The sequence below is a fragment of the Struthio camelus genome, chromosome 19 (genome assembly GCF_040807025.1).
Source record: "Struthio camelus isolate bStrCam1 chromosome 19, bStrCam1.hap1, whole genome shotgun sequence".
Taxonomy (NCBI): domain Eukaryota; kingdom Metazoa; phylum Chordata; class Aves; order Struthioniformes; family Struthionidae; genus Struthio; species Struthio camelus.
In genome coordinates, this window is record NC_090960.1 from 11,235,727 (window position 1) to 11,261,944 (window position 26,218).

Below are 26,218 nucleotides of genomic sequence, written 5' to 3' on the forward strand. Positions count from 1 at the left end.
CTTTATTGTCAGTGAAAGGCAGGACAGGCAAAGTGTTCTCGGTGTGTCTATATTCACACTTTGTGGCAGTAAAGCAAAACCAACCCCTGTGTACAGAGCAAGTTGCCTTATTAATGGGGAACTTTTGCTTTTGTAATTGAGGATATTAGAGACTCCTGCTAGCGCAGCTCTGCCAGCTGCAGATCCCATCTCCTCACCCACCCCCTTCTTCCTTTCCCTGCCTGGACTGTGCGATGTAGGTCTGGTCTCTCTGCTGGATGTTGCAGTTTGCTTGTGGATGTCCTAAGAATAAGAAAATCAGAAGTTTCTGAGTCTTCCTTGGAGGAAGGAAAAGGGAAGATATTCTGGTAAAGGAAATGTTTGTCTGGGACAGATGATGTTCTCCCCATGGGTGCTCTTGTGTTCAGAGTGACCGTGTTAGAGGATGTTGAGTGTCCCCTGATGGTGGCACTGTCACGGGGATGCCTACCTGCGTTAACATGTACACCAGCATGCTGTAACTCTACTATGGACAGTTGTGTGGGTGGAAAAATTAAGCCCCGTGCATATATGCTAGTGTAAGATGTGAATGAGTAAACGTGAATGAGACCAAAACCAGGATGTAAATGTCCCTGGATATTCTTCCTCCAAACTGTTCATTCAGTTCTACCCCAAACTCAAACTGGATTGCATGTCACAAACATCAGCTGCTTTGTCTTTATTTCATTGTTTTCAGTCCTCATACAACTACTAATCGAGCATTACTGCTTTAAAAAGAGCAAACTACAGCCATTCACAAAATAACAAAACTTTTAACTCCATGAGACAGCTGATACCATTAAAAATCATGGCCCTATTACAGGCTTTTATTATTGATGGCTACTTGAGGAGACATACACTATAAAATACAAAGATAAAAAGCAAAAGGCTACGTAGACAGATGTTCAGCTGAGTGTTGCTAGCATCAAATCAGTGGCACTGAAGGAAATGAGAAGAGACATACGGCACAGTCTCTGGACTAAAAGTATGCACATTATGGATCTGCTAAGGCCTTGCCTTCACAACGTAGACTTTAAATGAAAGCAACTTTGAAGTCAATATTGATTGTTCTTGGGGATATATTTTACCTTCAGGCACTGCTGTTTCCCAAAGGAGCGTGAGCAAGAACATATGTCTCTGTGCAGTGCTGACTGCTCGTGGAGAGGGATCTCCCTGAAATCCTCTGAAATCGATTCCTCCTTTGGAAGTACCCACTGCTGCTGCTAAGAGACCGTTGCCTGTTCTTCAAGTATTCCCGGTAGTTTTTGGTAAGCAGGGTATAAAGGAAGGGGTTGATACAGCTGTTGCTGTAGGTCAAGCAGGTTGTCAGGTAATTAATGTTTTTCATCACCTTGGGAGACAATGGAAAGGATTCATAATACTGGAAGAGAAGCTGCCATATCCAGAAAGGCAAGAAGCAAGCCCAGAAAACCAGCACTATAGTGAAGATTAAATAGAGCACCTTTTGATTCGGCAGCCGCTTGGTCTGCTTGAAGGATGCTGTTTGCGACACCCAGTAAATCTTAGCTAATCTGATGTAGAGGTAGCCAATGATTACCCCTGGGCCCACGATGCTGGTACCAAAAAGGATGGTGAGATAAACTTTGTAGGACAACTTGCTCCAGGTGGGCAGGCAGATACTTTTGTTGTCCCTTTGCACGAGCTGGATCATGATGAGCATCGGGAGGGTGAGCAGCAGTGACACCAGCCAGATGACAACGGCAATGGCCTTTCGGTAGCTCTTGGACCTCTTCACTGTGTCCAGGGGCTTCAGCACGGCAAAGTAGCGCTCCGTGCTCATGACTGTGAGGGTGAAGATGCTGGCATGCATAGTGAGGAAGTCCAGACTGAAGAGGATGCGACAGCCAATGTCCCCAAAGTACCATTTCTGAATGAAGTAGGTTCCGACAATGAAGGGGATGGTGAGAAGGTAGAGCAGGTCTGCCAGCGCAAGGTTGATGATGTAAATATACATGGAGGCAGACGATCGCAAGTAATGGCACATCACCAGCAAGGTGTAGACATTGCCTGTCACCCCAATCACGCACATAAGGGAGAGGATCGTCCCAATGGTGCAGATGGCGATCATGTCCTCCATGGAACTGGCAGCTGGAGGGCTGTCCCAGGTGGCATTGACAGAGGCGTTGGGTCTGATCCTGAACAGGCCGCCATCACTTGTATCTGTGACCATGTAGGGAGTTGCTGAAAAGTGGCTCTCTAGCTCGTCGGTTAGGGACATCCTCCTGGTCTTTTAATACTGGATGCTTTGTTCATGCCACAGGGGTCTGGAGATCTGTTTTTTCTGCTCTGAGAAGTGTGACTGCTGGGAGCTGGTAAATCATTTCTTAGCAGATTCTCATCCGAAGGTGTGTTTTCTCCACTAGAGGAAAGACATCAGCAACCAACATATTAGAAATTGGGCAGAGCAACAGAAATTATCATTCAGAAGTCACCTGTCCTGAGTACATATCTGCACTGTCTGCAGGTATCAAGGGTCTTCTGCGTTGAGGCTACTCAACAAAAAGGTTGTGCAGATGCTTGGAACCACTTGCTGCAATCCTCAAAGTTAGTTTGGGGTTGGGGAAAAAAACCCATCCTTCCTAAATTCATAATGGCATCTTACAGACCTATCGGCATGATTGCTGAAACCTTGGTGATCTGGCACTTGCTAAGCTCTTAATGTGAAGGAGTCCAAGACATCAGAAAAGGGAAAGCAAACCTTAACTTTCCATTTGCAGCTAAACCAATGCCTATCTTGTTTTAGTGACACACTCCAAGTCCTGCCCAGCATTTCTGCAGAGTTTCCACAGAACAACTTTCCTTGAATGAGAAGCTCCTGCTAAGTCTCATGCTGCAGTTTCAAACTGTAGTGAGGTGATGGAAAACAAAGCCGTTTCCATCTATATAGCAAGTTGCACTGTATGCACATAAACTGTTTTCTTCATGCTCTCTATCTAGCGCGAACCCCCAGATATTCACGTGTCCGCACGTAGATACTTTTCTGACAGGCTTGTCTGTGAACATGCCTAAACAGCCTAATGCAGAGAGTTGCATGCTTGCTCTGCAGCATTCCGGGCAAGTAGTAGCCCTTCGTATGCTGGAGCTTTTGGTTAGCTCAAGCCCAACACTATTCGCTGGCTCTGGGTGTAGGCAAAGGGAGATCAGACCTGCCTGAGAAAAACAGTGAAGAAGTACCTAAAATGCTAGAATTTTAAGGTGCGGTACAAGTTTGTGCCAACCTGCACATAGATCTGCATTTGTACCATGTGTTTTATGGAGCTCAGATTGTCTATTTTTATGCAAAAATGTTTCAAGAAGGGGTCCTGGGCTGCCTTGTCCTTGCAGGGCTCAGCAGGCAAGGATTTCCCTCTGCCTCATTCTGCTGGGCAGGTTGGGTTTGTTTTATCATAGGAATTTGCCGAGTTTTGTGGCTTTTCGCAATGAATTCAGTATCCCTTTGCCTCCGCATCAGCTCTGACCTCTTTGCCCTTCCTCCTCCTTGCTCTTTGGCAGCTAGGTAACAGCACTAGGCTCTCCTCTGGCTGTACGTATACCACAGACCCTGACAGGGTCACCACTGCAGCGCTAGAGGTGGCCAACATTCATCTTCTTCATGACTTGTCCTCACCTTCCCTCCCCGTTACAACCTGCTGTGATTGGTGCTGTAGAGATGTTATGCCAAGAGTCTGTATAAAAAAGGGCAATCCAGTACATAGAGATTTCTCCTCACTTAACAATTGGTAGAGGAGTGCAAAAAATAAAAAAATAAAAAACCACAATACACAGAACCCATCCCACCTAAGTCCCTTTGAGAGCAAACATCCAAGGGGTAAAGGCCGAACGCGATCCTGGCGTGGACAGTGCTCCTTCTGTGAGCGGTTTCTCCTGATCTTGGCTCTGACAGTCTCACCACCATCTCAGCTATCCTGGACCCTGCAAAACCAAACCTGCCTCCTCGCTGCCCCGCTGAGCAGCACGGTCCCTTCCTGCTCTGGCTTTGGGCATGTGCAGCCAGCCTCCCAGCGCGCCAGCTTGCTTCCCCGTCACTCACTTTGTCAGTGTGCTTCCTTATTTGCGTATGAGCTGCCCTGGCAGCTAAAGCGCCGTGCATGAAGGAGACATATATGCTCACAGGCTCTGCCAGCGCCTCTGTCACCCGGTCGCTGCTCACTCCGTCGGGAATGAAGCGCTCTGCACAGGATGCTCCAAGCTAAGCCCAGCGCTGGTCACGCATGCTTGCCCTCAAGCGCCGCTGGTTTCATGCTAGCTCATTTCAGGAGCATGTTTCCATGGCCCAGGTGCTGTTTTTTTTTGCAGCTGCCCCGACTGTGTTCTGGGCACTGTGAAGAAGGGCAGATTTGCCCTGTGCCTGTACACATTTGTGTGGTGTCCCCGAAGTGACAGCTCGTGCCTGAGAGAGCTCAGCACACCACGTCTCCCTGCCCTGTTCTTCCACTGAGCCTGCGTTTTGCTTAATTCATCAAATTGCTACAGCCGCTAACTTCATTCAGATGCTTCCACCTGTCTTGACACAGAGCTGGCAGCTAGGCAGGTCCTCAGTCCTCAAGGAGGAAAATTAAGCAGAATGAGGAAACCCTGCATTGTTTTAATGCTATTGTCCTTCCTGCACTCATGCATAAATGCATATACTCACACACATGCACACACACACACACACACAATAAAGAACTTGCTATTCCAAGCAGCAGTTTAAAGCATCTTATGGTCTAAGCATTTTTCTCAGCCGTTCCTGCCTTTTGCTCTGCAGTATCACCACACAGGGGTACCATGCACATCCCATTAGCTACAAACATAAATTAATTTGTCCTGCTCAAACCTGGCTCTTAAATCCAGCAGATGAAGTTTCCTACAAGAAACAAAATAAAAATAAATCTGGTTATTTAAAAAAGGACTTAAAACTGTAGCTTAAAAATAAAAAGACTAGAACAAAAGAGAATCCTTCTTCGTGGGAAGACAGTGAGAGATCCCTGGTGCTCCGTCGCATCTGGAAAGGCAGTGGCAAGAAGTGAGCGTGCTACCTAGCCAAGTATGTTTGAAATCTGTGCGCTCTTAATACTCTCATTCTCCTCCCTTAACTCACGCCTGCTATTTCTGTTACTCAGTGACGTTAGGCATAGCGTGGCTTTGACTGCAGCCAGCGAAGATCCTTTTTAAAGAAGCAGCGTTTTGATAGCTGGGGCTTGTTTTGCCAGCTCGCCCTGCCTGGCCATGAGCCAGCTGGGAATGCAACATGTCACTGCTGTTTTCATCCCAGGACTGGTGATAGGAAAAGCTGGCCAGCCCCTCTTTGCGTTGCGCAGAAGAGTGCGAATGTCTAACGTTACCTGAGCAAACGGTTGTGTTGGGGAAGAGGTGTCGGGCCAGGGAGGGTTAAATTCCTCTGGGGAGAGTTGGCAGCCCACGGAAACGGCCAAGCTCCTCAATGCTGTGATCGATTCCAAAGTGAAGGCAAAGTTTATTTAGGTTGGACGGCACATGAACAAATCTGTGCGGTGGTATCACGCACGACAGCATCTGAGATATTTCAGACTGGCAATAACAAAACGTTAGCCAGGTTGTTTGGGGTTCGGCTGGTTGCCTTTCCCCCGTGATACTCAAGGAGTGCACAGACAGAGTGCGAGCTACCAGGCAGCTAGAAAAACAGCAGTGCTGAGGAAGGGGCTGGCGCTGAGAAATGGCTAAGCTAAACTCAGGAATATTTTAGCAGCTGAATATCGTGTAGGTTGTTTGCTTGTGCTAGGCTTGATCTTTCTCCCGCTTTAGCTCCGTGGAGAGTTGCCTCTGATTCACACCAGCGTGAGGCAAGGAGTGCCCGTCTCTGAGGGTGGCCCCCGATGGATGCAGATATCGGGGAGATGCTGGTCAGGCCTGTTGCTTTGTCGCTGGTCTGCATTCGATGGTGCTTCCGAGCTAGTGGTTTGGTGCTCCTGCAAGGCAGCGGTCAGTGGCACGAGCTGGTCCCTGGCTCGTTCCTGTATCTCTGCTGTTACTAACCGAGAGCTAGCTCCTTCTCTAGCTTGTTCCCTTAATACCTATATTGTTTCTTTGTTGTTCTCTACCTTTTACACTCTGCTGTCTGGGAACTTTCGGATGCATCCCGTTTCTCAGCTCTTCCTGCAGAGTGAACTCAATTCATTGCTACGTGAATAAGTTCAGTGCAGCCTGAGAGCACCCTCTGAATAATGCCTGAGCTGTGTGGGGTGACTGCCTTAGCACCTGGCAGGTTCGGTGAGCACCAGCCGTGGCCGTCCCCGCAACGGGCCAGCTGGAGTTCAAAGGAGGGTGCTACTGAGATAAGGGCTTTTTTGTGTGGTGAAGATTCCAGTTAGGAGCTCAGGTGGAGGCTTGATTTTGCAATGAAAATAAATTTCACGTTAGCATCTCTAACAAGGGCTGGCCAAGCTCTAAAATCCTAGCCCAAACAGCCTCTTCTTTAATTCTCTTTGCTCTAAATCTGCACTTTATGGCTAGATCCTAGAAAATCTTTCAGAAAGTGCTGGCTGGGAAGATGAGGGTGCACCAGGGCTATCCACACTGACTCTTGAGCTGCTCTCCAGGCTTCGCCGCAATGAGGTGGAGCAGGCTGTTGACACTGGGTCGCTGCAGTGGCTGATCAGTGAGTGCTGACTGCAGACCTGAGCTCTGAATTGTGAGAGCAAGAGTGTGGTTGAAAGTTGTTATGCGTAGATCCCACCTCTCCTCAATATCAGCGGCAGTTCCTGCAGTCATCCGTGGGTACCTGAGTTCAGCACCCAAGGGTGGCCTTGTTTGGCACCCAGCTCTCATGTCCTGCTGAGGAGCTGATGCCCTTAGCTTGGACACAAGCCCTGCTCCCTAATCGGTGACGCTAATTTGAGACATAGGTGCCTCCACTTGGCATGGCTTGGATGTGCCAGTTCCAGTTTGTTCTCCAGCATGTGGAAGGTGTGTCTAGAGGCCGCTCTAGGCCGCTCTACTGGAAGCATCAAACGCTTGTCATTCCTTGGTTGCTGAGGCTGAGTTGGTTTTGAACCATGCCCTGGAAGGCAAGGGAGAATGGGAAGGCTTCTGCCTAATCCATCAGTTCCCTGGACGAGTTGGTCACAACCTGGTATTTTATCTTTGGTGTTTAAACCACTTGAAAAACTTTATACCAGCGTGCTTGTTTATTAGGAAATATCCGTGCCCACAGAGCTGCTATTAGGGCAAACTGGATTCACATACGGTCAAAAAGCATTTGTGCCCTGCGGGAGTCATTAGAGAAGATGTCTGGAGAGCCGTTCGAGAGCACTGTGGACAGTGTCAGGTTCTCAGCCCTGGCTCCGAGGGTTGTTTGTGGTTTTATTTTCCCTTTTTCTGTTCCCCTTATTTTCCTCATCTGCAAAACAGAGATCACTGAATTCACTGCGTTTGCTCGTCTCCCAGTGCCTGGAGTATCAGGGCTTTTCAGATCTATCAGATACTTTTAGAGCTATAGATAGGAGTCCCAGCCGTTGTTTGTAACATGATTAGGAACTGCACAGTAAATATCGGATGAGGGTACAAGCCCTCTGAGTGACGAGCCGGGTCTGTTTAATCGTTCATACAGCATTCACTGCCACAGGGCTCAGCTTCTGCACGGGGGCCTTTTGAAGTTCCTGCAATGGCAATGACCGTTATTATTCTATTATATACAGGGCAAAGAAGACCTGTTCTCCCCCTTGCCATAGGGATTTATGCCAGTGCTATGGGAATTTGATTGTGTTTCGTTGCTGATTCAAACCTCGGTCAAGCAGTCACACCTCTTGGGTCTCTCTAGCTGGGCTGTATACCCTGCTGGGCTGTCTGCCACCTTGACCTTGTCTGTGCAGGAGCCCATTTGGCACTTTCTGGTTTTGCAGGGGCAATTTTGAGAACAGATTTGTCAGCATCAACAGGCTTCCTTCTGCTCCGTGCTGGAAGTATGAGTTTGCCTACATATCACACTCTAAAAATGTAATAAAGTGCTGCTCCCTCTGCAGGGAGCAGCTTGTACAAATGTAACTAGAATTGATGAAGAGAAAAAATGTTTCGAATGTGTCCACGTTCTTAGTCTAGGTCAGTTCTAGAAACGCGTGCAAGCTCGGGCTAAGATGTGATTCCCGTTTTTCTAACTTTGTTTACTCCTCTCCATGCACGGACCCCCCCTTAATACCAGAAGCAGGCATGACATAATATACATCTTCACTACAGAAGTTATTGTGGCAGCACAGAGATTCAGGTTAGCTTCTGACAAACCATCCCTGACTTTGGAATCAGCCCAAAGAAGACCGAGCGTTTGCAGCATCGCAGATACTAATGTGGATTAAACCTAGGTCTCCGCAGGGCTTAATACCACTTGTCTTCCTCCACGGGGCTCACAGAGGTGTAGTCAGAAGCAGGCTCTTCTTCAACACCTTTAGTCAAATCCTTTGTCTTATCTGGGTCTCAATTTCTTCTTCTGTAAAATGGGAGTAGCAGTTCCTTGCAGGAGCAGAAGGTCAGCTTTTCTGGCATGCCTTTGGGGTGAATGGGCTGCACATCACAAGGCGTGGGATGCTGGTGTGGTGATGGGGTTACAGCTCCATGGGCTGTGTTTCCCTGCAGTTGCCCACCCTTTAGGTACCCGCTGTGTGACGATCCCTCCACTGCCACGTTCTTCGCTGCCGAGCTGGCAGCACCTGGGCCACAGAGCTCAGCGCCAAGCTGGGGTCCTTCCTGGAGCTGCAGTCAGAAGTGCACAGAAACAGCGACCGCTTCTGAGAAAGCATTAGTGAAAGGGTTGTTCGTTGCCATGCAGGGCATAGCAGTCCCTGAGTCACCTCTTCTTCTTAGGCTGGGACTTGGGCACAGACAAATACGATATTGAAACTCCCAGGCGGGCCCTGACCTTGGAAATGTGCTGCCTGTTGGTGGCTTGCCTTCTTCATCCTTCTTGCTCTCTGTCCTTGTCAGCTAAAGAGCCATCCAAACTTAGCCAACACATTTGGAGACTTCATTCAGCTTTTTTGGCCTTGTGGTCTCCTTTCTTCCTGTTTTTTTTTTTTTTTTCAATATGAAACTCCAGTTGTCCTTTATGAGTCAGTTTTGATTTGCTCTTGGCTGCTTTCTGTGAAAGTGAGACACTGGGGGCTGAAATAACCAGCTTGTTTTCCATCATCCAGGTTCCTTTACACAGATATTGGGTTTATAGCTGCTTTGCTCACGGAGGGTGTTCATCTCTTGCTGGGCCATATACCAGCAGCAGAGGATTTATGTATTGATAAAGGCTTGCTCCCTCTGCACTGGGGTAAATTGCATGCACTGAAATGCAACTGAGACTGCTGTAATAAGTTTGTAGCTAGCAAATTTTGTGTTGTTTCTGGCCTAAAAAGTGTCGTTATCCGGGGCAGGGAAAGCAGTTCGGATGTTCTCTACTGGTATCCTGATGTTCAGGTAGGAAAGGGCAGAGGGCTCAAGCTACGACTCCCTAGGATTTGTAGATAAATCCTGCTACCAACTCTGTTGCTCTGGAGCATTGTGAAGCGAGTCCTGAAAGGATGGAAAAAACAGAGTATGCTGAAGCGGTCAGAGCTTCTCTCAGCTCTTCCCTAGGGATTCCTGTTCAATCTCTAAAGAACTGCTGCTCCTCTCTCTCCTGAATGTTACCGTAATAAATCTCTTGCTCTTACGTGAACCTCTTCAAGACCATAGAAGTCACCTCTGTTCTTGTGGCACAACAGTTACAGCTTTTGGTCTCCTATTAGCTCTGAAGCCTGTTACAGGGTGCTGGGAAGTGCTCTGTGGTCTATATGTGAGTGTGGTGGGGCAGGGTGTTTGCTGAACATGCAGGCTAAACCACTCTTGAATAACTGCGTGGTCCAAGACTGAGGTTCATGATGCAGGGAGTCCTTCTAGGCTCAGGTGCCTGTTCCTGGGAGGTGCACAGGGTCAGGATGCAATTCGTGCATAGCGGCGGTGTGGTGAGCCGGGGGGAGCTGCTGGTGGGATCGCTGCACCGTGACAGTGGGACGGAGGTACGGAACTCAGCAAAACTCTGTGGCCTTGGTGCTGGATGGGCTGGGTGGGCGGAGGAGCTTCTGCTGCCTCCTGGGCAGGGCAGGGTAGGTGGGCACTTCAAGGGGCTTCTGCCTCTCTTGCTCTCCTCAGCACTGATTGCATCATCCAGCAGAGGAGACTCTGGGCTGCCCTTAGGTTAGGCACACTTTACAGACAAACCATATTAGGAGATGATGTTATTCCATCTCCACAGCTGATCCGACTCCAGCCCTGAACTCCAGACTGCAGACTGGATGGCATTCGTTTTCCTGTGTGAAACGAGTGAATGGGATTGTTTGGCTTCCATTTCAGCAGCCCTTGACATTCACAGTCCAAGCTGAGTCTCAGCAAGGTGTCCCAGAGCCTGCTGTGGGCACCGGAGCGCTGCCTATGACAGTGCGGAAGCAGGGGAGCTGAAAAACCCGAGAATCTGATTTAACATCTGGTATTTGACATGTGAACAGTGAGAACTTCACCACGCTGGAGGAGTCATTATTTTGGGGCTGGCCCTGGACATGGGCACTGAGCTTGGCTGGGCGCTGCCAGTCTCTGGGGGAACGGAGCCAGAGCTCTTCCACAACAGCTTGGGATTGCGGGAGCTCCCTGAGGAGGGAGCAGCACCGTGTCCTTCAGGCAGCTATGGCTCCACCAGCTCCTACCTGGTCCTGCCCCCTGGGGCACAAGCTCTTCACCAGGAGGAGATCTGTTGCCTGCATGTCCTGCAGAGCATCTGAATCCTGAAGCCTTTCCCAGCTACCTGGCAGGACAGCTGGACGCTGCTGGCTGAGCACCCTGTGCACCTACCAGACAGGTGAATTTGTCCCTTGTCTAACCTGCAAGGCACATTGCAGAGCTATTAAATCGGCATCACCATGAAACTGCATGCCAGATCCTGCTGTGCTCTGCACAGTTGGGAGGGGAGCCTGTGACCACCAGGTATGACGCAGACCACCTCAGTGGTGGGTGATAGGAGGGAGTTACAGCTCCCTTAATCTCTCTCTTTCCCCCTGCCCTCCACAAAATCCATATCTGCATCCTGAAGAACTTTGTGCCTTTAAACAAATGGCCACTGTATCTTCTCCTCCATTCCTCATCCATCCATTCATCCCTCCGCTGTTTGGTTGCCCTAGTGGGACATGGTGACTTGGACATCTCATGTAGGTGGTTCTTCCTTCCTATTCCAGTGCTGCTAGCGTTAAATGCTCTCTGACCAAGCTATTACTTCCTTGTAGTTTTTTAAGTATTGGTGGCTGGCTGGGGCACAAATGGATTTGTCACAGCTGGTCAGGGCTCATTCAAGATTTGGCTTCTGTTTGCAAACCACTTAGCTTGCCCTCGGGGTATGGCTGGGGAAGCCCTGGTGGGGTGAGCCTGTTAGGAAGCTATATTTATACAGCAGATATGACCATGCAGCGGCTGCCGCTGAGATGCAGGAGGCCCGTGACCTTTCTTTGTCTGCAAATAGCTGGCCCTGAGTGTCTATCAGCCTAAATGAAGTGGTTCTGCTTCATCTTTAGGTCCTGTATACAGGGAATGGATATTCACTTGGAAAATGAGCCTGCTGGCGTATTGCGGCTTTGCGTAGGCATATTCTTGCCCTCCACTGAACTAACGGGCTCGCTTTGCGCTGTAGACTGCTCTATCTGGGCAGAGGCTGGTCTTGCGCCTCCTTAGTCCTGGAGCCTGGTAAAGTAAAGGAGATCCTTACTGCACAGTGGTGGGATGTCTGAATTAGGCTGTTGCTGCATGGAAGGAGGGACAGAAAAGTACAACAGTGTGCAGATTGGGGTTGTACTCAAATTCACTCCGTGACAGTTCACTCAGTCATAGCCCTCTGTGTTACTCTGGTATGAAATTAAATGCAGTGAACAACATTAACACAGTGCTAGGGGGTGATTTTTCAACTGCATAAGGCAAGGTATTCAGTGTTACCACTGCCACATCAAACTGTGGCTTGACCACGGAGCACATCTGCATGTAAAAAATCCTGCCACCAGGGAGGCAGAGCAGCAGCTCCTTTCTTGGTTGTTTGTGTGTAAAGCTTACTCTGTTTACAAATTTCTAATGTGCTCATAAATGAGCTGCAGTATCAAATGCCAAAGGGCCTTGGTACAAATGCAAACAAGAACTTCATTGAAACATATTGATTTACAGTATATTTAAGCTTTGCAAGTGTGCTTTGCCAAGCCCGTTTACTCCTCCAAGTATTTTAAAGTGTAAACTGCGTGGATAGGAACAATAATTAGACCTAATTGATGTACTGTGATTTTCATCAGAGGACCAGGAATGTCTCGCCAGAGCACAGGCTTTCAGAGGCTTTCCCCCAACTCATCACATTTACACACAGCAGCTGTTATCTGCAGTGCAATGGTGATCATTCCAAGCCCAGGTAGTGAGTCAGGCCTTAAAAATTATGAGATTGTCTAAAATGTCAGGATCTTTCCATGTGTCTTTTTTGAAACTTTATAACTCATTTGCTCTACTTTTTTTTTTTTTTTTCCTAAGCTCTTTGGTCTTCTGTGACTGTTAGAAATTCTCACATAACTGCTTGTGTCCTGGATCTTGAGACTTCTGAAGAAGATAAAATCTCCAGGAACTGCCAAGGAGAAGTTTTACTCATCTCTTTTCTATTGTTACTGCAACAGTTGTTCTCTGGGGTCAAGACAACTGCAGCAGACAGAGGTAAGGGTACCAGGAATCTTTGCTGCTGAGCATATATTTTGTATAAATATAGCAAACCATAATAAGCTGTGAGTTTTATCTAAAATCAGCGATTAATATGCCTGCTCACTGATTTGTCCGAGTCGAACATGTCCCTGGCCAAGTACTGTTCGCTGTGGTGGGAGAGATGGGTCCTGACTGAAACTGCCAGTGTGAAGTTGTCGGCTTGTCTTAGCCTGAGACAGTCTCTGGAAAGGCTTTGGCGGTGCTAAAGCTGTTTCGGCAAGGCTTTCGTTGAAATAACCTGGTGACTTTGCAGACAGCCTTTTGCACCATTTGGTGTAGCTAATGTGTCATGCGCACAGCTGCCTCATTAAAAATTTTGGATCGCACCAACCTCCCCGATCTTCCATGACTTTGTGAAAATAGCAGCCCCCAGAGTTTGCACAGTCCCATTTACATTTTTATTAACGAGGTCCGTGATATGCTATTTGAGCTTGTTTATCCTCCCACCTCCCCAGCTCCTTTTCAGTTCCTGGAAGAACTGCAGGGACTCGGATTACGCTGGGGAAGGGAAGCAGGCTGTGCTAGCCAGGAGTCATTGCTTCCCTCTGAAAACCATGAAGCGCTTCACTTTTACAAATGCTTTTTGAGAAAACCTCTTCAGCACAAAAGTGAGTTTGGCCTGGGCAACGTTTCACATCTCCCTCTACAGCAGTTACAATCTGATGATCTTTTTGACCGTATTACGAGAGCGACAGTAGTAAGGGACATCAAAAGTTCCCTCCTTGGGGGCTATTCTAAATCTTTCAGCCTCATCCCTCATAGCTGGGAATTAGAGATGATTTGGGAAGGTGTTTTGGGGCCAGAAGACTTGTGGGGAAAGTCAGGCTCCCAGCATTTCCAGGTGAAGCTTCTGCTGCTATTTCTTAGGCACTTCCTCAGCATGGAGGGCAGTGCAAATCCGCAACTTTTGCCTCCTACCCGGCAGCAAAGATTTCTTCTGGGGCTTTTGAAAACCTCTTGCAGGATATGTAAGGCAAAGCCAGAAAGATTGTCTGGTGGTGTGTAAAGAGCAGCAAATGTCATTGCATAGAGTTTAGGGCCCGGTAGACTGTGGTAGCATTTGCCATGCATGGGGTAGAGCTGGAAGGAGCTGGAGATGGTGGCAGTCACTGCAGTGTGTGTGGAGGTAAGGGACACCTCTCTGAAGCCACAGAGGCTAATTTAAACTCTCTGTTAAAAAGCAGCTTTTTGGATAGTAAATTCTAATCCCATGGAATATATTTTCTTACTTAGTCTGAGAAGCAGATTTTTTTCTTACTGGTCAGCGATAGCTCAGTGCTGATCTCTAGGGCCCTGATTTCACATTGCTGTGTACGAGGAGACACTAACGCCTTCGGCCAAGGAACTGGCTGAAGGAAGTTGGGTCAAGTAGGCAGAGGATGTGGGCACTTCTGCCCACAGAGGGAACCTGTTTCACTTTGGAAATGATTGCTTCCTTCTTTCATTTCCGTTCGCCCAGGGGCAGCCAGTCACCATCGCCCACTCTCTCATCCGGCCTTCCCACCACTGTTTGCTCCTGTGTTTCTAAAAACGATACCTAGGAAGGATGTTGCGTTTATTTAGTAATTGGTATTTCATGCTAAAGGGAAATTCACGTGGCAGCACCTCTAACAGTGACACCGAGGCTTAAATCCCCAGTAGAAAGTTGGAGCAGGTGTCAGGTTTCAATTTGGAAAACATATTTATTATTCAGATTATTATTATTTTTTTTGATGGCTTGATTTGATCCTAAACAAATAACCCTTTGTTTATAGTAGGCTTTCTGGTAGCTGTGCGCTGCAAAGGGAAGAGGACTGGGTGTACGGTCAGGGTAGCTGAGAACTGCACCCAAGGAGTAGCCCCAGCGTGTGGGACCCACAGTGGTTTGCGCTGTGAGAAGTCAGAAGGTGTTGGGTAGGTTTGTGAGATGTGCATGAGGCATGGACAACTCCTTTCCTGGGAGAGGGCTGCAGGGTGGCAGTGGCTGAAGTTGCCGCTTCTGCCCTCCCTGTGTCCCTGCCTGAGCTTGACCACTTTAAACAAGTCTGACAGCGCCACGCAGCAAGATTAGATCATTTTCTTCTTATTCCTAGAGTACTCGGTGCTCCTCAGGACATGTGTCACCTCACCTAAACTCCACCGTGGACATGGCATCCTTCCCACACTGGCAAGCATTTAACTTCAGCTCTGTTATTTCCCAGCAGTAGCTGAGCCCGGCTGCTCCCTATAAAGGAAAAGCTTCCAGCAGGGGCAGCAAAAAGTCACCACGAAGCCACAGCGTAAAAGTCACTGCAGAGCTGCAGCAAGAAATGCCCCAGTGGCTTCGGGACATTTTTATTCTACCATTACTGCACATTTGGAGGCCTTGTAAAATCTTCATGTTTAAAACAGACTGTTCCCAGTGGGCTGGGAAACAGCCTTTGAAATGTGCCGCTGCCTTTTGATGCTGTTTGGCTGCAGGGTACAATTTTTTGGAAGAGGTGTCGAAGCCACAGCTGTTTTATCGCAGAGTCAGAGGGAGCAGCGTCCCTTGCACATCCCTTCCTTTTCAGGCTGTAAATGGCAGAAGGTACAAACACCTGCATCAGTAATAATAGAAAAAAATCACTCCATGCAGAAATCAACAGTAGATTAAAGCACTATTTTTCTGTGTCTCCAGACCCTGAGCATGTTACTTCTCGATCCCCATGAGGATGGTGTGGGTTGCAGTTTTCGGCCGCAGCACCAAGCTTTCGTCACTGGGGGTTGCTGTTCCAACTGCCCCTGGGCTGCCTCCTGTTTTATCGTAGCATTTGTGGTCCTGACTCACTCTCTAACATCACAGGGTTGTACAAACAGATTTGCAAGGAACTGAGGTGCTTCATTTTCATGCTTAAATATCGAAGCTGTGTTCAAAGCTACTCTTATTTCACTGCAAAAGGCTGCTTCCTGTGCAGATGGGAGACAGAAGATTGCCTCAGATGTGCATGTTTGGAGTCACGGCCCGGTATCCCACACTCCTGGGCTCTGTGCACTGCAGGCTTTTCCATAGTGCCTGCCTGGCTAGTTGCATCCCAGCCTTCTAGGTGCCAGCTCCCTAAATCCTCATGATTCTTTTTAACCCCTAATCTAGCTCTTTCTGGGGAGCCAGCGCCATTTTCACGTCCTTAGCAGAGTGTTTTGAACAAAGTAGTTCTTCAGACTAAAACATCGAAGCTCAGGGCCACGGATGAGCCTGCGTGGATGGGTTTGGCAGGATGCTCTTAAACAGCTAGCACTTTGCAAGTTCTCTGTGTCCTACACAAATGCGGGACACTGGGCACCGTGGTGCAGCACGTGGTGATGAACATGAATTGTGGGTGCACAGCCCATTGTTGCGAGCCCTTAAACAGCTCACACGTTAGCTCTAAGAAAAATGCCCATTTAACGGTCGCAGTGGTTTTAGGCTACTTTTGCTCACCTTCATTAGCAGTGCATGAATCACTGCGATCAGGTATCCCAATACCTTCTGCAGACAGGCTGTGACCTGTGCTTGCCATAATGCCTGTCTGAGTGAGTATGAGTCCCCTCAGGGCATTCCCGTGGTTTCATCCATTCTCTGGGTGACTGCAGTGTCTGGCAAGGTGTTTCCCTTGCAGAAGAGCAAGAGCTCCGTATTTCCCAGCTGGGTACTGAAATCCATGGGAACTGACTGCATTTCACTTGATCAGAAGGGAGGGAAATCTTTTTGACTTTGCTACCTGCTCCAGGCGGTAGCTGTTTCCAGCAGTGACAAGCATTTCCCTTTCAAAATCATTTCTTCTTCACTGCTAGCGCCTCTCATGAGCTGCCCTTTGCACCAGGCTCAGCCAACAAGTGATGTCCCTGTGCTGCTGCAGCACCCTACAGGGGGAAGGAGACGCGTCCCCAGCGCTGCGGCCATCCCTGCTGCACATGGCATGGTCGCCCCTGACTCGTCTAATTGCCTCAAGTTAATTACATTGCTCTGAAATATACAGTCTTTACTTATTTGAGGGAAAAAAGGCCTCAGTCATGACGATAAGAATAAACTAATGGTGCTTGTGTCTCGCCCATTTGGCTGGGTTTGGCATGAGCCTGTAGAGCTGGGCACAAGACGACATGAGCCCAAACGAGCCCACAGAGCACAGCATAGGCCCGTACAAACCCCTGGAGCTCGGCAGGGGCTTGTACAGACACGTAGAACCTGGCAAAGGTGCGTATGAGCCTGCAGAGCCTGGCCCGTGCCCATCTGATCCCAGAGAGCGCAGAACGGGCCTGTATGAGCCCACAGAGCCCAGCATGAGACTGCAGAGCCTGGCACAGGATCGCATGAGCCAGCAGAACGCAGCGCAGGCAAGTACGTGGCCATATGGGCCGGCACGAGCCCGTATGAGCCCAGAGAGCCCAGCATGAGCCCGTACGAGCCCTTACAGCCTGGCATGGACTTGTATGAGCCCGCAGAGCCCAGCACGAGCCCAGATGGGCCTGTAAATCTCAGCATGAGCCCATACCAGCCCTTAGAGCCCGGCACAGTTCCATACAAGCTCGGAGAGCGTGGCATAAGCCCTCAGAGCCCGGCAGAGGCCCGTACAAGCCCTCAGAGCCCAGCGCTCACCTGTACGAGCCCGTCCCAAGCCCACACGAGCCTGCAGACCAGAGCACGAGCCCACATGAGCCCGCGGAGCCCAGCACAGGCTCGTGTGATCCTGTAGAGCTCAGTACGGACCTGTATGAGCGCGAAGAACCCGGCACGGGCCCGTACGAGCCCGCAGAGACCCAAACGAAGGCGGACGACCCCACAGAGCCCAGGACGCGCCCGTAGAGACCGGCCCGGGCCCGTATGTGCCTGTATAGACCGGCCCGGGCCCGCAAGATCCCCGTAGGAGCCGAGCCCGGCCGGCCGCGGCTGCCCCGTGCCCGGGACAGGGCGCGGGGGCGGGAGCGGCGTTCGCAGCGCGTCCAAGGCGCTTCCGGGCAGCCATCTTGGCCCTCCACGCCTGCCGGGAGCTGCCGTTCCCGCCTCCCTTGGCAGTGCATGCCGGGAGGCGAAGTCTTCCGGCAGCGGGCTGCCCGTCGGCCATTTTCCTTGGCAGTGCATGCCGGGAGGCGTAGTCTTCAGGCACTCTACCGTCCGGCCGGGCTCCCGCGCTCTGCGGAGCATGCCGGGAGATGTAGTCTGCCGACAGGGCGCCTCGGGGGGGCCCGCCCTCGGCCGCGGGGCGTGCTGGGAAGCGTAGTCCTCCCCTGTCTTCCCGCTCCGACCTGCGTGCCGGCCCGGCCCGGGCTCGGCGGGTTCGCCCGCAACAGTAAAAAATTAAAAAAAAGGCGTCTGCGGGCTCGGGCCGGGCCGGGCTTGCAGGGATTCTTCTTTCTAGAGACTTTCTGGAGACTGCGGATGAGATCCGTGTCAGCTGTCCGGCGCCTGCCTCAGCTGCGCCGGCGGGAGGTCTCTCAGGGCCTGGGCTGACTCGTGAGGACATCTGAGAAAGCAAATCCACGTTAGGCAAAGCTGTGTGGGTGAAACTCCTTGATAGGAGGATCTGGCAAGGAATTCAGTTTACTTTCATTCGCTTAAGGAGAACTAAACTGAATCATGGTCACTTGAATTCTGCCAGGACTGGGACAAAGTAAATGTAATGCGGCTTACCTTAATCCACTTGAAAAATCAATTCAGATTAATTTTCCTGAGTTCCTTGCACAGTTTGCCTTTTATTTTTTGCATCCTAACTAGTTTTACTGTTCGTGGCTGAAGCCTAGCATGACCGTAGCTTCCGTCAGTCACTGGAAGCGCTCCTGTGGTTATGCATGGACTTGAAACGCGAAGCTCGTACGTTGAGTAGCCAGTACTGAGAACAGGCGTGGACAGGTTCTGCTAACCATTTCACAGAGCCACAGAACTGCTGAAGTTGGAAGGCGCCTCTGCGGGTCTCTAGTGCATCCCCATGCTCGGAAGAGGGTCAGCTAGAAAAGGTTGCTCAGGGCCGTGTCCAAGCCGGTTTTGGAATATCTCCAAGGATGGAAACTCCACAACCTCTCTGGGCAACCTATTCCAATGTCTGACCACCCTCGCAGTAAAAAAAAGGGTTTTCTTATGTTTCAAAAAGTACTATTTTTCTTTTTCCGTGTGCCTCTTAGTATTTGATCGAGACACAGCTCACAGATATTTCCGGCTCCTGGAAGACAATCACAAAGTGACTAACACTGCTGCCTGGGAACAGCCTTACCCGGATCATCCCGAAAGATTTGAACAGTGGCATCAAGTGCTGGCTGATACTTTGGCCGCTTGGTTTGTACTTTGGCCGCTACTGTTTTGAGGCTGAGATCTCCAGGCCTGGCATTTACCTTGGGATGGCGTACAAAAAGCATTGACCAGAAGAGTTGAGAAAGCAACAGCTGCATCTCAGGGAACGACTTCTCCTGGAGCATTGTATGGAACGGGAAAGGGTTCTCTGTGTGGCACAGTGATGTGGAGACACCCCTCAAAACTGAAGTGTTTAATAGGATAGGAATCTACCTGAACTATCCCCGTGGGACCTTGAGGTTTTATGGGGTCACCTCTGATGACATGACTTTGATACACCAGTTTGAGTGAGAATTTTGCTGAGCCGCTTTATCCTGCATTTTGGCTTTCAAAGAAAGAAAACTCTGTCAGGATAATCAGGCTGGGGGAAGATGCTGAGAAGACCCCAGCCTCTTTGCCTCCCTCTGTGGAAGCTGCTCCTTCAAAAGCATCTGAGTCAGAAGAACTGGCCAGTACTTAGGTTACGGTGTGATGCAAATGCGGTTACTGCAGGTAGCTGGGAAAAAAAGGGAGACAAGTTTCAATAAACACTCTTGTGATCAAATGTGGTTCTGGGCATCTCATATCTTAGGGATGGACAAGACTTGAGAGTTCATGTCCTCGCTCATCAGCCAGTGCGAATTGTTCCCAGCAGTATATGAATACTCTATTTGGTATGAGTTAAAGGTGTTTTGTTTTTTGCTTTTTTCTCCAGTGAGGGTGTTGTGCTTAACGCCCCGAGGCCCGATTTTGGTCTTACAAGTGGGTGTGAATGGGCAGACAGAAGCCAGGAAGACAAGAGTGTGTTGCCATTTTCCCTGCTGGCTCTGGATAGACAGTCGCAGCCCCCAAGGACCAGCTCAGTTCTCAGCTGGCTTCAGGATCAGAGTGGTGGCATTGAGGTGGTGAAACATCCCTCTTGGTCCTCGCCCTCCCCGGTCTGCACGGAGGGCAAATAGCTACGGGTAAGGCTGATGCGTGGCAATACTGTTAGGTGAGGAGGAGTCTGTTCAGTGTCTCCAGGAACAGCCAAAAAGCTTGTTCCTTCTCCCGGGGTAACTGGCAAGCAGGTGGAAAGAGGTTGTGGCGAGCAGAGAACAGCAGAGGCTGCGAAACTGTAAAACCACGAGGCTGAGAGCAAGCGTTGGCTCTGCACTAGGCAGAGGGGTGAATTCCTGGAAGAGGAGCATGCAGCAGAGCTTGGGAGCCCACAGGAGGGTGCTCTCAGCCCATAGCTCGCTCCTGCTGCCTTCCCCGAGAGGCAGAGGAAGGACTGGAGGAAACCCTGCTCCCTCCTTGCTTTGCAAGTGGTAATTGGGGCCGAGCCCCGCAGGCTGGGGCTTCTGGCAGGGCAGTCAGTAGCGACAAGGAGGTCGCCCGCATATTGCTGACAATCATTAGCCTTCCCTTCCCCATGCCCTGGCCTCTGGCACTGCTGCCGTCCCTCCCACCACTGCCTGGCTCTCGCCATGCTGCCTGCGGGACATGCACCCTGCAAAGGCAGCCAGCTGAGGGGTGCTCCCCTGTTGGGTGATGTTTTCTCTGCCCCAGTATCCCTGCCCCTGGCCAGCTCTTGCCTTCACCTTCGCGAGTTGCTCCAAAGTGCAGCTCTTGGAGCCCCATGGCAGCAGAGGGGATGCAAGAGGGCCCCGTTGCATGCTAATTTAGGTGTGCATTCTGCAAAGTGAGTTTTTGCAAAGCTGCTTGCTCCCAGGACCAGAAAACAAACAAGTGGTGGGGAGCTCCTCGCACTCTGCTGCTCGTTCAGCAGGATGGGTCAGGCCACAAGGGACAGATCAGCGGAGCTGCAGGGACTTCAGCGTGCAGCTGAAGATTTCCACCTTCCAGAAGCCAGCAGAGGGGGAGAAGCTTTTACAGAGCGCTTTGCGGAGGAGGTCAGTCCATCGTCACCCCCATTCCACAAGTGGGGAAACTGAGGCAGTGTGTGGGGAGACCATTTGTCAGTGGTCACCTAGCAGAGAAGTGCAAAAGTGGGAGTAGCAGTGGGCTATTGGGGAGCCTGGGCAGCGCTGTATAAAGTACAGCATTAAATGATAGAAATGGTAAGGTGAGGGGGAAGAAAATGGAAAGGGAACAAGGCACGGGAATCTGCACATGGTTCTTCTACTGCTCACCAAAAGGTAGGCTGAAAGCCAGGCTTTAATTTTTGAAATTTTTGACAGGGGGAAACAGACAAAAGAAAAAAAACCCAAACCCAAAAACAATCAAACAAGGCCAAAACAAAGTCAGTGGCTGTTGAAGTCCAAACATTTTGAGGCTATTTTTATTTAACCTCTACAAAAATATGTGAAACTTAAAAAAAATCCACTTATGACCCAATGTCTGAGGAGTTATGTTTCATAAAATGGTCTGACAAGATCCAGTGTCTTGGAGATGAAGCTGGACAATGGTATCTAGGCATGAGATGCCCATTTTCATAGTGAGGGCAGTAACAGCTGGGTCACCTTAGTGGGTCCAGCGCAGCTTCTCCTTTGCTGAAAGCCCGTAAATTAAGAGTGGATGTGTATCTAAAAGATGCTGCTGTTGTGATAGGGCTGGTGCTTGTAGAGACTCTTTGGTCTGTGTTATGAGAAATGCCAAATTAGACAATTACATTGGTCCCTTTTGGTCTTAAGCTTCCGCTGATGGAAACTGACTGAAGAGGGACAGCCTGGCCAAAGCAGTGGCTTCCCACTGGCAGTGTGGCCCTCAGGGGGCTTTGGAACGAGGTTACCCGTAGCACTGGGGTTTGAGTGAGTCTCTGGCAGTCGCAGGGATGGGGGCAATGCGTTGCTTCTCCTTCCTTTGCAGGCTGAAGTTTCCTCTCTCCCTGCAGCACTCTGTACCCACACCTGGAACGTCACTGGCTGTATCCCTGCTTGGGCTTGTCCTGCCAGAAATAAAGTTCCTTACAGGAGAGACAGAGTTCCAATTGCACCCTGACATGGACAAAAAGGAGGAACAGCCACGGCACTTGCTCCTCTTGGGCTGTTACAGAGTTGGGACCAGCCATGAACTCAACTCCCAAGTCTGGTTGCAGCCACAACTCATGTTTCCGGGCTTAGTCCTGTTCCCTCTTCATCCTGGGCACAGACCCGCCAAAATCTGCTTCCTTGCCCCCATGGCAGCACCAGCGTGGCAGGTGATGCCAGACCCTGTTGGGGAGCATGGTGATGACACTGTATAGCCCCATACCCCAGCGCTGCACCTTGATCTTGCACTGGGAGAAACCTCCACCCAAAGCTGGCTCTGGCTGCTCTGGCTCTGCTCAGCTCTCATTTTAGCTTGGCAGCTCCTGCCTGGGAGTTACACATTTTATTCCCAGAATGCCAAGCTGCTCCATCCCTCGGGTGCATTTAGGGATTGGCATGCAGATAAGCCTGTCGCTGCATCAGGCTGCGATAATTAAAAGTGAAGTTGTAAAACAAGCAGTATCAATTTTGGTGTACGTCCCCGGCAACACAGGGTGATTGGACTGAGATGGGAGGCATTTCCAGCTAAACAGCAAACTGGAAATAGCCTGCAGAGAATATATGAGAATTTAGCTTGTGCAGCAATTTCAGATGTCAAAACAAGTTTCCTTGTTAATATAAAACTATTTGGACTTTGCATTTTTAATTAAAGCTTTTAATTATCCAACTGTATTTTATTAGCTTTTATGAAGACAGCTGCTTTAAATGCTATAAGCCAAATGTGTGCTCTGAAGCACTACTTGTCCGAGTAAGGATTTCGGTTCTGAACAGCCTTCACGATGAGTAAATGGGGTTACTGAATTTAAACTGTAATTTACTGTCCCGGCTTGACTGAACCTCTTTTATGGCAGAGACAACAAATAACCCTGGCTGGAGGGTTTGCGTGCCCGTAGCTGGGAGAGGATGCTGCATTTACAGCATGGGGACACGGCTGTTGGTTCCTTCCAGGGAGAGCATCAACTGCTGTTAGAAAGGGCTCGTCTCCCCACCTCATTTCCCTTCTCAGGCTGTTTTTTTGCCTTTGAGCACCAGAACGAGACTGAAAGCTCCTGGGTGCAAGCCTCTTGCACCCTTGGGAGGAGATGAGATGCCAAGCCCCACAGCGGGAGCTGTGGCTGTTGGCCCATCTCTGCAGAGCAGCAATATTGCCTTCTCCAGCACGGGGCCCCAGGGGAATTTGCTGGTTTGCAGGAGGTCAGACTTTGTATCTGGTCATAGACCATGCCTGCTATTAAGTACTGTGATCATAGACTGGCTTTATTACACAATAGCTAGTGCTTGTAGTTCTATTCATAACCTGCATTACTTGTTTATTTGGATCCTGTTATTTACAACTGCAGTGTGGCCTCTCTTGGTTTGCAGCATGCCAGTAGTTTAACAGCTCGTGAGAAGCCTTTGTGTCCTACGTACACTGGAGAAGAGGGAAAGAAGAACAGTATATCTGAATAAAATTGCAAGGGAAGAGCTGACAATCAGAAGAGGGTTTCTAGCTGGTGTGCACTGAGCTCAGTGCCGAGTTCGTGGGAAGTGGTTTGAGACCTTATTCTTCATCGCTGCCAAAAATCAGCACAGTGTACTAAATCACCTGTAATTTGGAGAGAAGAAAGGTGAAGTGGTCAGTTTGTAAGCCCTGATTCAGTTCATAGCTAGTGGAAGCCAGCAGGCTCCCAGGAGGAAGCGACGGTAGCTGCGCGTGAAGCTTAAAGGGCGGCTCAAGAGACCTTACTTGTGTTCCTGCGTTAGAGGATGGATAAAACCCTTGGTGCTGAGGCAGGACTGGTGTCTCTAGACCTAGTTATAACTGCTGGCTATAAACTATGCTTTCCTCTGTCCTCTTTTATGTTTCAGGGGAGCTTAAGCTGGGATTGATACCAGTGCAATATTGTTCAAAGGAGACACCACTACTCAGCGTGGCCTGTACATGCCCACATGTACAGAGGTGCTTACACCGTTCAAGCTGTTAATGAACACGTCCGTGTGCACATGCCTGGGCTGAAAGAGCAATAAATTGAATGTCTTCTGGGTTACCTTAGACTAATGCCTGTGCTGATGATTTATACCTGTGCAGCATTTCACTTCAGATGACAGATGGATTTCTCCAGCAGAAGGATTCACAGGTATCTGTCATTTTTCCCGATCACGCAGAAACCTACTCCCCGTGAAAGCTGCTGTTTGCACTGACAGCCGTGCAGCGCTGGGGGATGTTTTTGCTCTGATGTTAAGCATCTGTGTCCAGCAGTGCACTGTGAAGGGCAACGATCCCCAGGCAGGGGCACTTTCCAAGAGAGCTCAGTGTAGAAATGATGGCCAGTGATGGGGATCGTGTCCAGCTGGCCTGGTGATGCAGGTACACAGAGCACAGGGACTTAGTGGTGCTGGGATGATGGCAGAGAGCTGCTCTAAAAAGCTTATGTTCTGAGTCCTGGTCACAGTCCAGTTGCCTATCCCTTAGCAAGAACCCAGTCTGACAGCTCTGCTGTGGTCTGGTGGGGTCATCAGGAAAACAGCGGCATAATTTAGTGTGATTTCCTTTCTCTATCCTTTTCCCTGCCTAGCCTGAGCCTCACATTGACACCAAGACTCAATCAGCCCTTCTCCCCAGTTGTGCTGGTCTCCCTGGCGCAAGGCTGAAAGAACCTGGTGCAGCAAGCGTACGGAGACCACTTCTCCCAGGTGAATGATGAATGTAGGACTTGGCTTCTTGTTGCTGCCAGTCTCTTCATCTGACTGTGATTGTAAGAGGGAGGAAAAGATGGAAAGGAAAACTGAGAAAGCTAATGAACTTGAAAAATGTATGTAAGAAAGGAGTGAAAGTAGAGCTGGAAGAGAACAGGCTTGTTGTCACTTAATAAACATGTTCCTCTTGCTGACAGCATCTCCCTCTTGATTTGTAGGTCGAGTTTTTAGAGCAGAACAAGGACTGGACTCTGGCTCTGCTAGGCTGCCCAAAGGAGCGAGGCAGCCAGGCAGGCTAGACCACTTTCCCAAGGGGGTTTTAACAGGATATCAAAAGGGTGGGCCTGGAACAGAAAGTCTGACTTCATCCCCTCCTAATTGCTGAGTTACATCAACCAACGGGCTGACTCCTCACTGGGGATGATGGTCTATTCCCAGAAGCCCAGTGGAGAGGGCTGGGGCTATGTAAGTGTTTTGCTGTTGAAAAGGCACTGAGAGTTCAGAGGGAGATCAAGGAGATTTAAAATCACAAGTGAATGTTCCTGTGGTTCATGGATGTGATGGTTTGAGTCTTGCCAGGCTCTACCCATCGACTCCACATGATGAGGAGAAGCACAGTGATCTCCTGAGATGGCTGAGTGCTGCTTACCGAGCCAAGTGCTGCCAGGGAGGGGTGCTGGGGCAGGTGCCAACACTCTGCCCAAACTGGTGCAGGCTGGGGCTCTGTGCCCTGCTTGTCCTGCTGCTGGATAAACATGGGCAGAGCTTGCACTGTCTGGGTGTGCCTGAGCTGTGGTCCTGAGCATGCTGAACCTCCTATTCCTTGCTGAGTATTGGCCAGGGGGTGGCTTGTGCCTCCCGAGGGGTGGCCAGAGGTGGCCTGTCACAGGTGGCTCAGCATGTGGGTGCCTGCCTTCCTCCACTGAGGGTTGCCCACCTGGTGCAGGACTGTCCCTGGCACAGACCCTGTGCAGAGCCCTGGGCAGACTTGCCTTTCCTGTTGATAAAACGCAGATACCAGCCCTCTGCTCCTGCACTTGGGCTGCAAAGCCCTCGCAAGCCGTGTCGCACAGCAGAGCGGGATCTTAGTCAGGGCTTTGAGCCCGTCACACTAATTCTACCTGCTGGAAGCAGGAGGTGAGCAACCCCAGGAGGGCTTTGCTTCTCTGGAAGTCTTGGGGTTGGAGACTACGATGCTGTTTATTTTCTGAAAAAGGGTAGGGAAATCCATCTATGCACAGCTTCTTGCCTCAGAGGAGACGATTGTGCCACGTTATGGACAGCATCGTTCATATCTGGGGTGAAGAGCATAGGCGTGGGGGGTTTAAAACCAGCTCCCAATTTGCCTGGGAGAGCAGCATGTGTTGGGTCCTCTGCTGTTGGAGATAAATCACAGGAGGACTTGAGGCTGCCGCCGGAGTTTCTCGTGCTAGATGAAATAGCAGCAGGATGAGCATCATTAGTATGCTGGGCTGAGAAACGGAGGTAAGAAGCACCAATATTAAATACGTAGCTCGCTCCTGCTCTGCAGCAGCACTCAGGGCAGACACAT

At 49.9% G+C, this 26,218-nt stretch overlaps 2 protein-coding genes across 3 annotated transcripts; one reads left to right on the top strand and one right to left on the bottom strand.

Annotated features, from left to right (window-relative positions):
• Positions 1 to 722: 722 nt before the first annotated feature.
• UTS2R (urotensin 2 receptor) lies at positions 723 to 5,043 on the bottom strand. 2 transcript variants are annotated; one of them, XM_009673984.2, is made up of 2 exons: positions 4,856 to 5,043; positions 723 to 2,398 (listed from the first exon to the last, which is right to left on the bottom strand). In XM_009673984.2, the coding sequence occupies exon 2, from the start codon at positions 2,255 to 2,257 to the stop codon at positions 1,109 to 1,111; it is 1,149 nt and encodes a 382-aa protein (XP_009672279.1). In that variant the 5' UTR covers positions 2,258 to 2,398; positions 4,856 to 5,043; the 3' UTR covers positions 723 to 1,108. The 2 variants fall into 2 exon arrangements, with proteins under 2 accessions (XP_009672279.1, XP_009672287.1); XM_009673992.2 differs by lacking the exon at positions 4,856 to 5,043 and adding an exon at positions 3,817 to 3,897.
• Positions 5,044 to 17,994: 12,951 nt separating this feature from the next.
• On the top strand, positions 17,995 to 24,825 carry TRIM16 (tripartite motif containing 16). Its single transcript, XM_009673971.2, is given in 6 exon segments — positions 17,995 to 19,013; positions 19,015 to 19,092; positions 19,094 to 19,324; positions 19,326 to 19,983; positions 23,839 to 24,107; positions 24,546 to 24,825. Coding segments are annotated over 4 exon segments (816 nt in total). The 5' UTR covers positions 17,995 to 18,680; the 3' UTR covers positions 19,500 to 19,983; positions 23,839 to 24,107; positions 24,546 to 24,825.
• The last annotated feature ends 1,393 nt before the right edge of the window (positions 24,826 to 26,218 follow it).

What these genes read in the sequence shown, in the direction of transcription:
- UTS2R (XM_009673984.2), bottom strand. Translation starts at nt 2,257, where the DNA reads ATGTCCCTAACCGACGAGCTAGAGAGCCACTTTTCAGCAACTCCCTAC.